The 12,817-nt window shown below is 41.4% G+C and overlaps 1 protein-coding gene across 1 annotated transcript in view; it reads right to left on the reverse strand.

Moving 5' to 3' along the window:
* Window positions 1–652: 652 nt before the first annotated feature.
* The window catches only part of LOC100497914 (complement C3), a 79,063-nt gene continuing 66,898 nt past the window's right edge, over window positions 653–12,817 (reverse strand). The window contains exons 33-41 of the mRNA XM_031899480.1: window positions 12,446–12,497; window positions 11,972–12,059; window positions 11,683–11,772; window positions 10,473–10,578; window positions 9,078–9,167; window positions 8,278–8,364; window positions 5,503–5,586; window positions 4,711–4,846; window positions 653–924 (exon numbers count right to left, since the gene is read on the reverse strand). Coding sequence (XP_031755340.1) covers window positions 783–924; window positions 4,711–4,846; window positions 5,503–5,586; window positions 8,278–8,364; window positions 9,078–9,167; window positions 10,473–10,578; window positions 11,683–11,772; window positions 11,972–12,059; window positions 12,446–12,497 — 875 coding nt within the window. The 3' untranslated portion in view covers window positions 653–782. The remainder of the gene's footprint in view (window positions 925–4,710; window positions 4,847–5,502; window positions 5,587–8,277; window positions 8,365–9,077; window positions 9,168–10,472; window positions 10,579–11,682; window positions 11,773–11,971; window positions 12,060–12,445; window positions 12,498–12,817) is intronic.

The following is a 12,817-nucleotide window of genomic DNA, read 5'->3' on the forward strand; positions in this document are numbered from 1 at the left end:
GATCACCTGATTGGCTACTTCAGCCACCACCTGTGAGTGCGGTTCTAGGGAGCCAGCAGAGCTGCTGAGGTGAGTCCAGGGATCACGCAGTTACCCCATTCACCTACAAGGATTGTAAGTAGGGCTGGCAGCAGTGCTTTTCCACATCCTGAGGAAGAACTCTTTATACCTTCACCAAGGTACGTCTTGTGCATTTTGTGTTTCCTTCACACCCACAGGCAGAAGGCAGTTCCCAAGTTCAGTGTTTATAATATAGTGGGATTTACTGTAGTTTTTCATTTAGGCTGCTGTGCCATTTGCTGCCCATCTAGTTCTGAAGAAGGGGTCGCCCATTGGTACAAACTCTATCCAGCTGGCTATGTATTGGGGGACTTGGGTGTACCTGGGGGTTAGAGAGGTTATTGTTAAGGGGCTATTATTGTTATAGTTATCACAGGCAGAGCTGATAAATACCAATTTTCCTTCTATTGTTCATATTTTCTAACCAATCAGGTGAGGTTGTGCCTGTTGCTATGCCATAAGTGTGTGCTTGGTTACTGGGGACTTGGGGTGTCACTAAGTGGGACAGACGCAGACCCACTGCTACTACTGCCAGCACCTAAGTGAGTGCTACATAGCATTTATAGGGCTATTCGGACTATTGATGCTGTGGTTGAAGCCAAATCAGAAGAACAGAGTGTTTATTTGTACTGAATATAAAACATGGAAAGGGACTTTACAAAATGGAACATCCAAAATAAAATGCCTGAAGGAAATCTGAAAGGGGTCAAAATCAGCTTCTTTCAGTTGGAGCAGCCAGCAATCAAGAGGTTTTCAGACAAATCTTCAAATATATCACAGATATCATAGTTCTCACGTCGCTGACAGTCCCTCTCACTGGGCCACCACTCAATCCATGTATCTTTGCCAATGATATAGGAATATCTGTGAAAGAATAAACAATGGTTACATTCCAAACAAAATCTGTCTTTATCTTCCTCTTGATGCAGCCCATACTGAGAAGGATTTGGGGATTTTAGGGGATAACAGACAGTGTAACTGTAGGCAGTGTCAGTCAGTGGCTACTAAAGCATATAAAGTGCTGTTTTGCATAAAAAGGCATTAACTCAAGGAATGAAAACATAATTTTCCCTTTATAGATCCCTGGTAAGGCTTGAGTATGGGGGCAGTTTTGGGCCTCAGTCCTTAATAAGAATGTTAATAAACTGGAGAGAGTTCAGAGATGTGCAACTAAACTGGTAAAACGAATGGAACAATTAAAACAATTGTAAAGTTTGAGGGGGGTAAATCACTTGCAGTGGGATAGAATTTCTTTTTACAAGTACATTAGAGAACATTATAGACAGACATTTTTACATTGAAAAAAAAACAAAGACCCAGAGTCACCTTTTAGAACTTTTGATTTGAAGTAGTGAAAATGGTTCTTCCCAGGGCGGGCAGTAAGATTATGGCATGCCAGATTAATGCCTTTAACAGGGGCTTGGTTGACTTCTTTTACAAGTATGATATTCATAAGATGTACAGTTAGTATAGGTATCCGTGTATAGCAATGTAAATTACTGTTACGGAGTGACTGATAGGATCCCAATGGCGAGAGGCCCTGAGAAGAGTCTGATTGTGTCTGAGAAGGAACGTCCTGCTGTCCAGCGGGGGGAACAAGGCAGCTACTCAGTACTGAGACTACTCAGTATTATGGGGCTCCCACAGGGAAGGCTGCACAACAGTCTGAAAGAGCAGCACAGGGGAGAGCTAAGCCGCAGGGGGAAAGACAGCCAAATATTGGCCGAATCCCAAACCAAATCCTGGATTCGGCGCATCCCTATTAAAACCATAACAAACAATATGTATAAAATATCAATGATCCTTTATTTATACCCAAGGTAACATTAAAAAAGTACTTTCCCAACCTAAAGAGCAGTCAGGATTGGGGGCCCTTCCACAGGAAAAATATATGTGGTACCGGTGCACTTCAAAAGGTAAATGGAACAAATGTAAATGCCTTTAAAGGGGACCTGTCACCCTAAGAAATAACTCCAAATTATTTTCTATATTGTTAGTTGAGCAAAATAAAGTTCACTTACTTTATATAAATAATATAAATCTTGTTTCATTCCATCGTGGAATTACTCAATCAAAGCAAGCAGGCAGGCACCATTTTGTGGACAATGTTATGAAGGCAAAATTTGTATCATGCCAAAATCTTATTTCTGTGCCACAATGGGGGACCTGATGCCCAGGCCCATGCACTGGCTACACAATCAGATGATGAGGAGGGAGGGGAAAAGTGAGATGTGCAGTGACATCTAGGTAGTGCTGAATGGAAAGCTAAAGTTATTGTCTGCCCCGCCTCTATGCCTAAGGCATAGAGGTGGAGCAAGCAATATATGATTGACAGCTGGGATTTTTAAATGTCTTTATAATGGGTTTGGATGTGTTAATATAAAAATGAATTTGGGCTTCATGTTTAATTTGAAAAGGACTTTTATTATACAGCTTTTTATGTCTGGGTGACAGGTCCACTTTAAGAAATATTTATGCAAGTTTCGATATCCCATTAAATAAGTTGTTGGGCCTGTGTGGATAATGAGCCTTGTTGCTGGGAATTAGGTGAATATTTTTTGATCTAAGTAGAAAAAATGTTCCTTGTAGAGAAAAACTTTGTTTGATATAAATGGAGCCTCTGTGGGCCCCCACGACCCAGACCCAATCTCTGCTTGTGCTCCCCCCGCTGATCTCCCTCCCCCGCTGTGCCTCTGTAAGCATTATACAGGTCCTTTTCAAAAAATTAGCATATTGTGATAAAGTTCATTATTTTCTGTAATGTACTGATAAACATTAGACTTTCATATATTTTAGATTCATTACACACAACTGAAGTAGTTCAAGCCTTTTCTTGTTTTAATATTGATGATTGTGGCATACAGCTCATGAAAACCCAAAATTCCTATCTCAAAAAATTAGCATATCATGAAAAGGTTCTCTAAACGAGCTATTAACCTAATCATCTGAATCAACAAATTAACTCTAAAAACCTGCAAAAGATTCCTGAGGCTTTTAAAAACTCCCAGCCTGGTTCATTACTCAAAACCACAATCATGGGTAAGACTGCCGACCTGACTGCTGTCCAGAAGGCCATCATTGACACCCTCAAGCAAGAGGGTAAGACACAAAAAGAAATTTCTGAACAAATAGGCTGTTCCCAGAGTGCTGTATCAAGGCACCTCAGTGGGAAGTCTGTGGGAAGGAAAAGTGTGGCAGAAAACGCTGCACAACGAGAAGAGGTGACTGGGCCCTGAGGAAGATTGTGGAGAAGGACCGATTCCTGACCTTGGGGGACCTGCGGAAGCAGTGGACTGAGTCTGGAGTAGAAACATCCAGAGCCACCGTGTACAGGCGTGTGCAGGAAATGGGCTACAGGTGCTGCATTCCCCAGGTCAAGCCACTTTTGAACCAGAAACAGCAGCAGAAGCGCCTGACCTGGGCTACAGAGAAGCAGCACTGGACTGTTGCTCAGTGGTCCAAAGTATGTCATTCGGAAATCAAGGTGCCAGAGTCTGGAGGAAGACTGGGGAGAGGGAAATACCAAAATGCCTGAAGTCCAGTGTCAAGTACCCACAGTCAGTGATGGTCTGGGGTGCCATGTCAGCTGCTGGTGTTGGTCCACTGTGTTTTATCAAGGGCAGGGTCAATGCAGCTAGCTATCAGGAGATTTTGGAGCACTTCATGCTTCCATCTGCTGAAAAGCTTTATGGAGATGAAGATTTCATTTTTCAGCATGACCTGGCACCTGCTCACAGTGCCAAAACCACTGGTAAATGGTTTACTGACCATGGTATTACTGTGCTCAATTGGCCTGCCAACTCTCCTGACCTGAACCCCATAGAGAATCTGTGGGATATTGTGAAGAGAAAGTTGAGAGACACAAGACCCAACACTCTGGATGAGCTTAAGGCCGCTATTGAAGCATCCTGGGCCTCCATAACACCTGAGCAGTGCCACAGGCTGATTGCCTCCATGCCACGCCACATTGAAGCAGTCATTTCTGCAAAAGGATTCCCGACCAAGTATTGAGTGCATAACTGAACATAATTATTTGAAGGTTGACTTTTTTTGTATTAAAAACACTTTTCTTTTATTGGTCGGATGAAATATGCTAATTTTTTGAGATAGGAATTTTGGGTTTTCATGAGCTGTATGCCACAATCATCAATATTAAAACAAGAAAAGGCTTGAACTACTTCAGTTGTGTGTAATGAATCTAAAATATATGAAAGTCTAATGTTTATCAGTACATTACAGAAAATAATGAACTTTATCACAATATGCTAATTTTTTGAAAAGGACCTGTATATGCTCATTAGGGGGAGGAGTGGGGTGTGTGCGGATAACGGGTGCCCCTTAAGGGGTGTGGGGGCTTCTGGGGTGGAAGCCTTGGTGGGACCCACACACCCTAGTCCGACCCTAATCATAAAGGCTCTATTCTTGTTGGGGAGCCCAGCTTTTCCCAGAGTGGGAAGTAGGTAGATATTTCAGATTTTCCTGTGAAATTTTGGTTGCTTGAGCCTTATGTGCTCATTTGACAAGTGGGCTAAATCCACATGTTTATTCACTAAATACCCATAGGCTTGGATACCTAGTTTATAAGGTTAGTCAGATTTACTGCTTCTTCCAGAACTGAATCTTCTTTAACTCAGTAGCGGCCACACTTACCCATCAGGCTGTTTCCAAAGGTCCCCGGTGATACCCCAGATCAGGTAATCTCTGCCGACCTTCAGATCCAAAGCTTTCCGACATTTGATGTGACTGATGAAGTTACGTTCCTCGTTCTCACCAACCTGATCTGTACCTGGAGGAACATGAGAAGGATATTGGAGTTGTGCTAATAAACCAATCAGTGCTTCTTTTAAAGGCCCAACATAATTTGTCACTTGCCAGTGCATAATTGTATATTTGTACAGTAGGTAAATGTAAGTGGGAGACTGAAGGATATGCAACTAGAGTCATGGAGATTCACTGAGAAGGGCACGTGACCCACAATAAGCTAGTGGGCTGTGTCGGGGCCTCCCAGCTTCTCCTGTAGCCTTTGTTAGGTCCCGACATAAGAAGCAGCTCATTATACAGACAGTCTATCATTGGGCGGGTAATTTGTTTTACTACATTCTCCTCTGCAAACAGTGGCAGTTAGAGACTCAGGCTCATTTTCATGTTAAGGGCAAGAAATTAAAAATAAATGCATGAACCTAGCAGAAAACAATTGATTGGTGTTGAGAAATTATGGGATATTTTCATGGGCATGTCAGCCAGTGCGTGGGGCAAATGGATGAGAGATATGAAGCAGAGCGGGGGCAGGGAGAATGTATTCAATTTGATGCCAAGAAATGTTAGAATGTCACCTGAGCTAAACACAATCAAGCTGACTCCCTATTTATGACTCCCCCCACTTCCCTAACTCCCCCTTTGTATCTTTATAGAGCGGAAATGAAACAAATGCCATAGGCTCACCTTGCTTAATCACCTTCCCAACTGTCAGCACATAGTTATCGAAGCTTTCTTTGCGCTGCACCTCCTTGACGGTAGCATTGTACACTGAGAATACAATAAACAATGAATGGTGGAAGAGTTTACATACCCAGAATTCAGTGAGAATTTAGCACCGGGTGCTGGTTCTGCCCGTTCTTCTAAATTGCACTCGGGGTATAAATTACAGGGCTTAGAAAGCACTCCCACAACACACTGAGCCAACTCACTCAACTGAGGCCAATACCGGCTCTATTGTGATACAACTATAGGTGTGAAACCTGTTATCCAGACAGTTCCGAATTACAGGAAGGCCACCTGCCGTAGACCATTTTAATAAAATAATTCAAATTTATAATAAGATATTTCCTTTTTCTCTGCAATAATAAAACAGTACCTGTACTTGATCCCAACTAAGATATAATTACCCTTTATTGGGGCAGAACAGCCCTATTGGGTTTATTTAATGGTTAAATGATTCCCTTTTCTCTGTAATAATAAAACAGTACCTGTACTTGATCCCAACTAAGATATAATTACCCCTTATTGGGGCAGAACAGCCCTATTGGGTTTATTTAATGGTTAAATGATTCCCTTTTCTCTGTAATAATAAAACAGTACCTGTACTTGATCCCAACTAAGATATAATTACCCCTTATTGGGGCAGAACAGCCCTATTGGGTTTATTTAATGGTTAAATGATTCCCTTTTCTCTGTAATAATAAAACAGTACCTGTACTTGATCCCAACTAAGATATAATTACCCCTTATTGGGGGCAGAACAGCCCTATTGGGTTTATTTAATGGTTAAATGATTCCCTTTTCTCTGTAATAATAAAACAGTACCTGTACTTGATCCCAACTAAGATATAATTACCCCTTATTGGGGCAGAACAGCCCTATTGGGTTTATTTAATGGTTAAATGATTCCCTTTTCTCTGTAATAATAAAACAGTACCTGTACTTGATCCCAACTAAGATATAATTACCCCTTATTGGGGCAGAACAGCCCTATTGGGTTTATTTAATGGTTAAATGATTCCCTTTTCTCTGTAATAATAAAACAGTACCTGTACTTGATCCCAACTAAGATATAATTACCCCTTATTGGGGGCAGAACAGCCCTATTGGGTTTATTTAATGGTTAAATGATTCCCTTTTCTCTGTAATAATAAAACAGTACCTGTACTTGATCCCAACTAAGATATAATTACCCCTTATTGGGGGCAGAACAGCCCTATTGGGTTTATTTAATGGTTAAATGATTCCCTTTTCTCTGTAATAATAAAACAGTACCTGTACTTGATCCCAACTAAGATATAATTACCCCTTATTGGGGGCAGAACAGCCCTATTGGGTTTATTTAATGGTTAAATGATTCCCTTTTCTCTGTAATAATAAAACAGTACCTGTACTTGATCCCAACTAAGATATAATTACCCCTTATTGGGGCAGAACAGCCCTATTGGGTTTATTTCATGGTTAAATGATTCCCTTTTCTCTGTAATAATAAAACAGTACCTGTACTTGATCCCAACTAAAATATAATTACCCCTTATTGGGGGCAGAACTGTCTTGTTGGGTTTAATTTATGTTTAAATTATTTTTTAGTAGGCTTAAAGTATGAAGATCCACATTACAGAAATATTCCTTATCTGGAAAACCCCAGGTTCTGAGCATTCTGGATAAAAGGTCCTGTAACGCTTGTTTGGCTATGATATGGCAAAACCCAGGCTAGTGATGGTATATAGAGCATGTGTTACATGCGACCTTAATACACAGGAGTGTGCCTCCGCTAAGGGGGAGGTACCAATGGAGCTGAGGGTGTAGTTGAACTACAACTAGATAGAGCTAGTGTGGTGCAGATAGAATAATGGATGCCAGAAAGGTTCTTGCTCATGAACTATAGTACAATTTATTGGGAAGGCACAGCTTGATAGTGCAGCAGGGTTATACTCACATCACAGCAGTATGGAACGTGTGATCACCGTGGAATGTACAAGGGTGACACTTAGGCACAGAATAACCCCTTTGAAGAATGCACAGAGGATTAGCTGTAATCAGGAATGGATGCCCTTTATCTGGAATGGATCCCCTCCGGCCAACTATTGTTCAGGGTGAGATACTGCCTGAATACTATGTCTTAACCGTGGTCCTGCAGAAATGGCATACAAAGCCTGGGTAGACTAAACCCTTTTTTACAACTCCTGGTTGGGGCTATTGACTGCCCTTTCTAGATAGACTGACTACTCTCACCACTTCTAGAGGGTGCTATAACAAATCTGTCTGTGCTGGCTTGCCTCGTTCACGGGGCCCTGTCCCCGACTTAGCACTAGGGTGTGAGGTCCCCTAGGGTACAGATGGCTTCTGGGCCTATGTTCTGGTCCAGGCTCAGTTGGGATCTGTCCAGAACACAGCATGCGGCCAAAAGAGGAAGACACTTCCTTGTGCAAGACACTATATAGTCTGCCAAGGGGAGTGGTCAACCTGGGCTAAACCTATAGGGGGTAGCCTAAGAACAGTAATCTGAGATCAGAGGGCTCTGCCCTATAACAATACAGATAAGATCTAGATAAGGGATAACACCATAGGGAGCTTAACCCTATGGGTCCCTACAGTCCCATACCTGTACAGAGTACAGATGAGGAAAGCTCCTCCAGCAAAAGAGACTTCTCTTCCTATCATATTCTATCATATCCCTAAACACAGCCAAAATGATATTGTTAGAGGGTTTATGGTTCATAAATTCCTGATTCTCACCATAATCCACACCCGGGGCGCAGGCCATATCCATTCTGTCACTGGCTGTGACTTTAGAGTCAATTTTCTGCTGCAAGAAACAGTTCTCTGTAAGGAGGAGAGAGAGAGAATTTGGGGTGAGACAGTGGAACACAGATGGAGGGAATAAACCAAACCCCCCATTGTTACTGTGGGACTATGTACATTTATATAACAGGGATCTGTGTAGGAATAGGCACAATGTTACATCTGCACATGATTAATAGCCAGAGTCTGTGCAGTTGGATATTACTCTGTATATTCCCTGTTTATATACTGACCTACTAAGACATGTTTACATTCTATACTGCCATTCCCCCACTGTCCTCTGTTTATTTCTTCTAACCCTTCTGCCATTCATTACAGAATATATATAGATACCCTCATATGTAACAAAAGGCACTAAGTTTGCCCAGGATCACTAACCCATAGCAACCAATAAGATGTTTGACCAGTAAATTGTACCTGCTGATTGGTTGCTATGGGTTACTGCTCCAGGGCAAACTTAGTGCCTTTTATTGCATAAACCTTATAGTCTTCTCCATGTTATTCCCCATATTCCATTGGTTCTCTCTACACTTGTGATTTATCTCTCTCCTTTCTTTCTTTGATATCCTGGAGGCATTTTCTCCCCATTTCCTTTCTTCTATTTTTCCTTCCCTTTCTGTTATTCTCTACCTATTTTTCTCCTTCACCAGTGGGGGGTTCATGCAAACAGGGGGCAGATCACCCGCAGGAACAAACCATTTAATTAGCTGGAAAGCTTCTAATGTTGGACTCACCCTCTGCGCAGCGACATACATCTCCCTGACAAATCTTGCCATATAGCGCGCTGCTCTCTTTAACGTGGTAGAATTTAGTGCAGCGGTTCTCTGTGAGGGAAGGACAAGAGATAAGCAAACATCAAATTGCTCTTCTGATAAAAATGTTCTTTGCATTCATATTTAAAAATCTTGGTGGGTCTGGGGTCTGGCTAGCTGGCTCTTGGGTGACAATGAAGGTGGCTGTACATAGAGCCAGACCTGTGGGTTATCTCATGTGTATCAGAACCAGGGAACAACCTGTGACCAAAACTGATAAATGTTTGATTTTCCTGTTTTCTGTAGCTTGAACAAATGCAGGCGACAGGGTGTAAGAAGGCAAAACAAAGGGATAAAATAAATCTTAAGAAGTAGAGTAGGGATCCCAAACCTTTTTTACTTGTGAGCCACACTCAGAAGAAGAAAGTGTTGGTGAGCCACACAAGCATTAGAAAAGTTCTTTGGGGATGCCAAATAAAGGCTGTGATTGGCTATTTGGTAGCCCCATGTGGACTGCTGGTCTTCAGGAAGCTCTGCTTGGAGTAAAACTGTGTCTCTATGCTTCTAAAACTCCAAGCCAGAAATGTAAAAATGGCACCTACTTTGAGGCCACTGGGAGTAACATCCAAGGGGTTGGTGAGCAACATGTTGCCCCCGAGCCACTGGTTGGGGATCACTGAAGTAGAGAGTAGAATTACCCCCCATAGGATTTTCACAATCACATGGAATATCCAGACCAACTCAACTGATTAATACTTTTCTTTTGCTTCAGATTTCCACTTCAGGCCCGGAATGGCGATCTGTGTGTTCTGGCAAAAATGTTATTAAACCTGAATATTTCAATCCTGCTCCTCAATTTTCTTAAAGAGCAGGGATCTGAGAAGAACCGATGACAATCAGGGCATTGTGGGACATTTAAACAGCATTCTGGGACAGTGGGCTGTCAGGTATGTAAAATTCCAGCAAGGGTGAGTGCCCCCCCTTACCCCTATTTGCGGCCCCCGTGGATAGATATTTTTATGACTTGATCAAGACACTGTTGCAATGGAATACTAGGAATTAGTAGTCATAGAAGGTTTCCTGTCTGTCACTAGGAGCCAACCTGTTCATGGTGCAAACTGCACATTATGAAAGTCAGTGGATGTAGGCGCCCATTTTACCAATGCCAAAGTAGATAACAGACAGCTGGTCTGTCTACAAAGAGACCTAGGTCTTTAACTCAAGTGACTAAACCTTCACAATTTCACATCTCTAGACTTCCCCTCTTTTTACTGCAAACGTCAGAGCTCAGCCTTGCCAAATCTAAAGGGAAATGAAGGAGACTGTAGGTAATAAAGGAAGAAAAGGTTAATTACAGTAGAAAATAGGCCTCCTTACCGGGAGTATAATAGTCATACACTGTCACAGAAGCAGGTTGAACGAGACCCACCGCAAAATACTGGTGAGCGTAAAACTTCACACATTCTGGCTCCGTGTGGGAGATCTGAAATGAAGTGGGAAAGGAAATGAATACAAAGAAAGCAAAAGAGACGACAGATTGGAATAAACACAGGAATGAATGTTAGAGTTAAACAGCTGAGGCCGAAACCAGCAGAGAACAGGGCCATCTTTAATCGTGGCAAAGCACTGAGAAAGTAGGTTTTACTATTAATTTTTATTTAAAAAAACAGCTGTTTTTCAATAAAAATTCATTCTTTCAATGCTTGGACTGAAATTCAAAATATGATACAGGTTATTATGAAACCCATTATGTTAAGTTCCGAATTATGGGTAGGCCATCTCCCATAGACTTCATTATAAGCAAATTCTAATTTTTAGAAATGGTTTCCTTTTTCTCTGTAATAATAAAACAGTACCTGTACTTGATCCCAACTAAGATATAATTACCCCTTATTGGGGGCAGAACATCCCTATTGGGTTTATTTAATGGTTAAATGATTCCTTTTTCTCTCTAATAATAAAACAGTGCCTGTACTTGATCCCAACTAAGATATAATTACCCCTTATTGGGGGCAGAACAGCCCTATTGGGTTTATTTAATGGTTAAATGATTCCCTTTTCTCTGTAATAATAAAACAGTACCTGTACTTGATCCCAACTAAGATATAAATAATCCTTATTGTAGGCAACACATTCTATTGGGTTTAATGTTTAACTTTTTTTAATAAACAAAGTATGTAGATCCAAATTACGGAAAGACCCCTTATCTGGAGAAACCCAGATCCCGAGCATAAAGGTCCCATACCTGTATTGCATTTCTGGAACACAAGGGTCCAAGCAACACACTACAGACCCCATAAGAAGTATCAAACTATGGCAGTTTACCGCAGCCCCTCTGGCCTATGGCAGGATATCCAGGAAAACACCGAATGAACAAAAAACTTGAACAATAATGGGTTGTAATATAATATTTGAAGGAAGAGGGAGTCCTGGTGCGATGGAAGGGCAGATTGGGCAAAGGGGAAAAGGAGAAGACCAGGTTGATATATCAAGTATTACTAGAGATAAAGTATGTGTTAGAGAGGATTTGTGGATAAAAGAAAATGGAGTAAAGAGTCCCCTAGAGCACTTACCACTCAGAACTTACCTTATCTAAATAGAGAATAAGGGTTCCCCTCTCATTTGCTCCTTTGTTGATTTCATACTTGGAGATGTATTTGTCCACTCCTTTCATTAGCTGTGGGTAACAGTAAGTCAGTATTGCCATGGGTCATGGGCAGGCAGGGGAGACAGTAATGGCTCCTAAGCTCCTAACCAGCAAAATATCATTATAAATATCTATTTTCTTAATAACCCAGATCATACGCTTCTTAGCTCAAGACTTTTCTCAGTTCCTTACTACTTATATTGTGATGCCCCGTGTAACTGGTACTTACATTATTAAGGGAATTAGTATCGGGAGAGAAACCAGTCATCATTGAGATATCCACGATGGACATGGTGGCATCAGAATATTTGAGATATCTGGCAAGAAGCAGAATAAGTTGTAAATATATATAAATGTTTATTTATTAACAGAAAATCCAAAGTCACAAAACAATAATCAGTGAGGAGCTAATTTCTAAACATTTGCACTGAACAGAACAAAATACCATTTAGACAATAGCATGTAGAGTAAAATCTTGGACAAAACTGGAGAGGGGAATTTTGGTTGTTTGCCATCAGTTTGGTTATTATATTTCTTCTTAAGGGTTTCGCTCTGGGTCAGTTATGATAAAAGGCGCCCAAAGTTACGCTCGACTGTTGCGTTAAGGGGACGAATCAGGTGACAGCAACAATGTGACATAAAAGCTCAGATATTGTGGGATGTTTAGTGTCAATGAGAATTGGACAAATGCTCTTGGACAAACCTTGCACAGACTTCAATAGACACTGCAGCCACAACACCGTCAGGGAGCTTCACTGGTTTAATAGAAATAAAATAACAAGGGTCAGAAAGGATTAACAAAAGGAAACAAACCCCACAATACTGTCAGCTAATTAGCGCAATGTGACATATTGATCATGGCTGCTAGTAATCCTGATGGGGAGATCCAGGGGCATAACTGTCCCTCCTTGGGCTCCCCTGCCACCATCTTGCTGGCCACACACACACATAAGAAATGTATTGGAGCAGGAACAGCCTGAGAAGAAAGAAGCCCACTCAGAAGATCTACTTCATAGAAGATATATCCCTGTGGACTAGAAGTGAAATCATTCCAGGAGGTGGATCAACCAGGTTA

This window comes from Xenopus tropicalis, chromosome 3 (genome assembly GCF_000004195.4).
Source record: "Xenopus tropicalis strain Nigerian chromosome 3, UCB_Xtro_10.0, whole genome shotgun sequence".
Lineage (NCBI taxonomy): Eukaryota > Metazoa > Chordata > Amphibia > Anura > Pipidae > Xenopus > Xenopus tropicalis.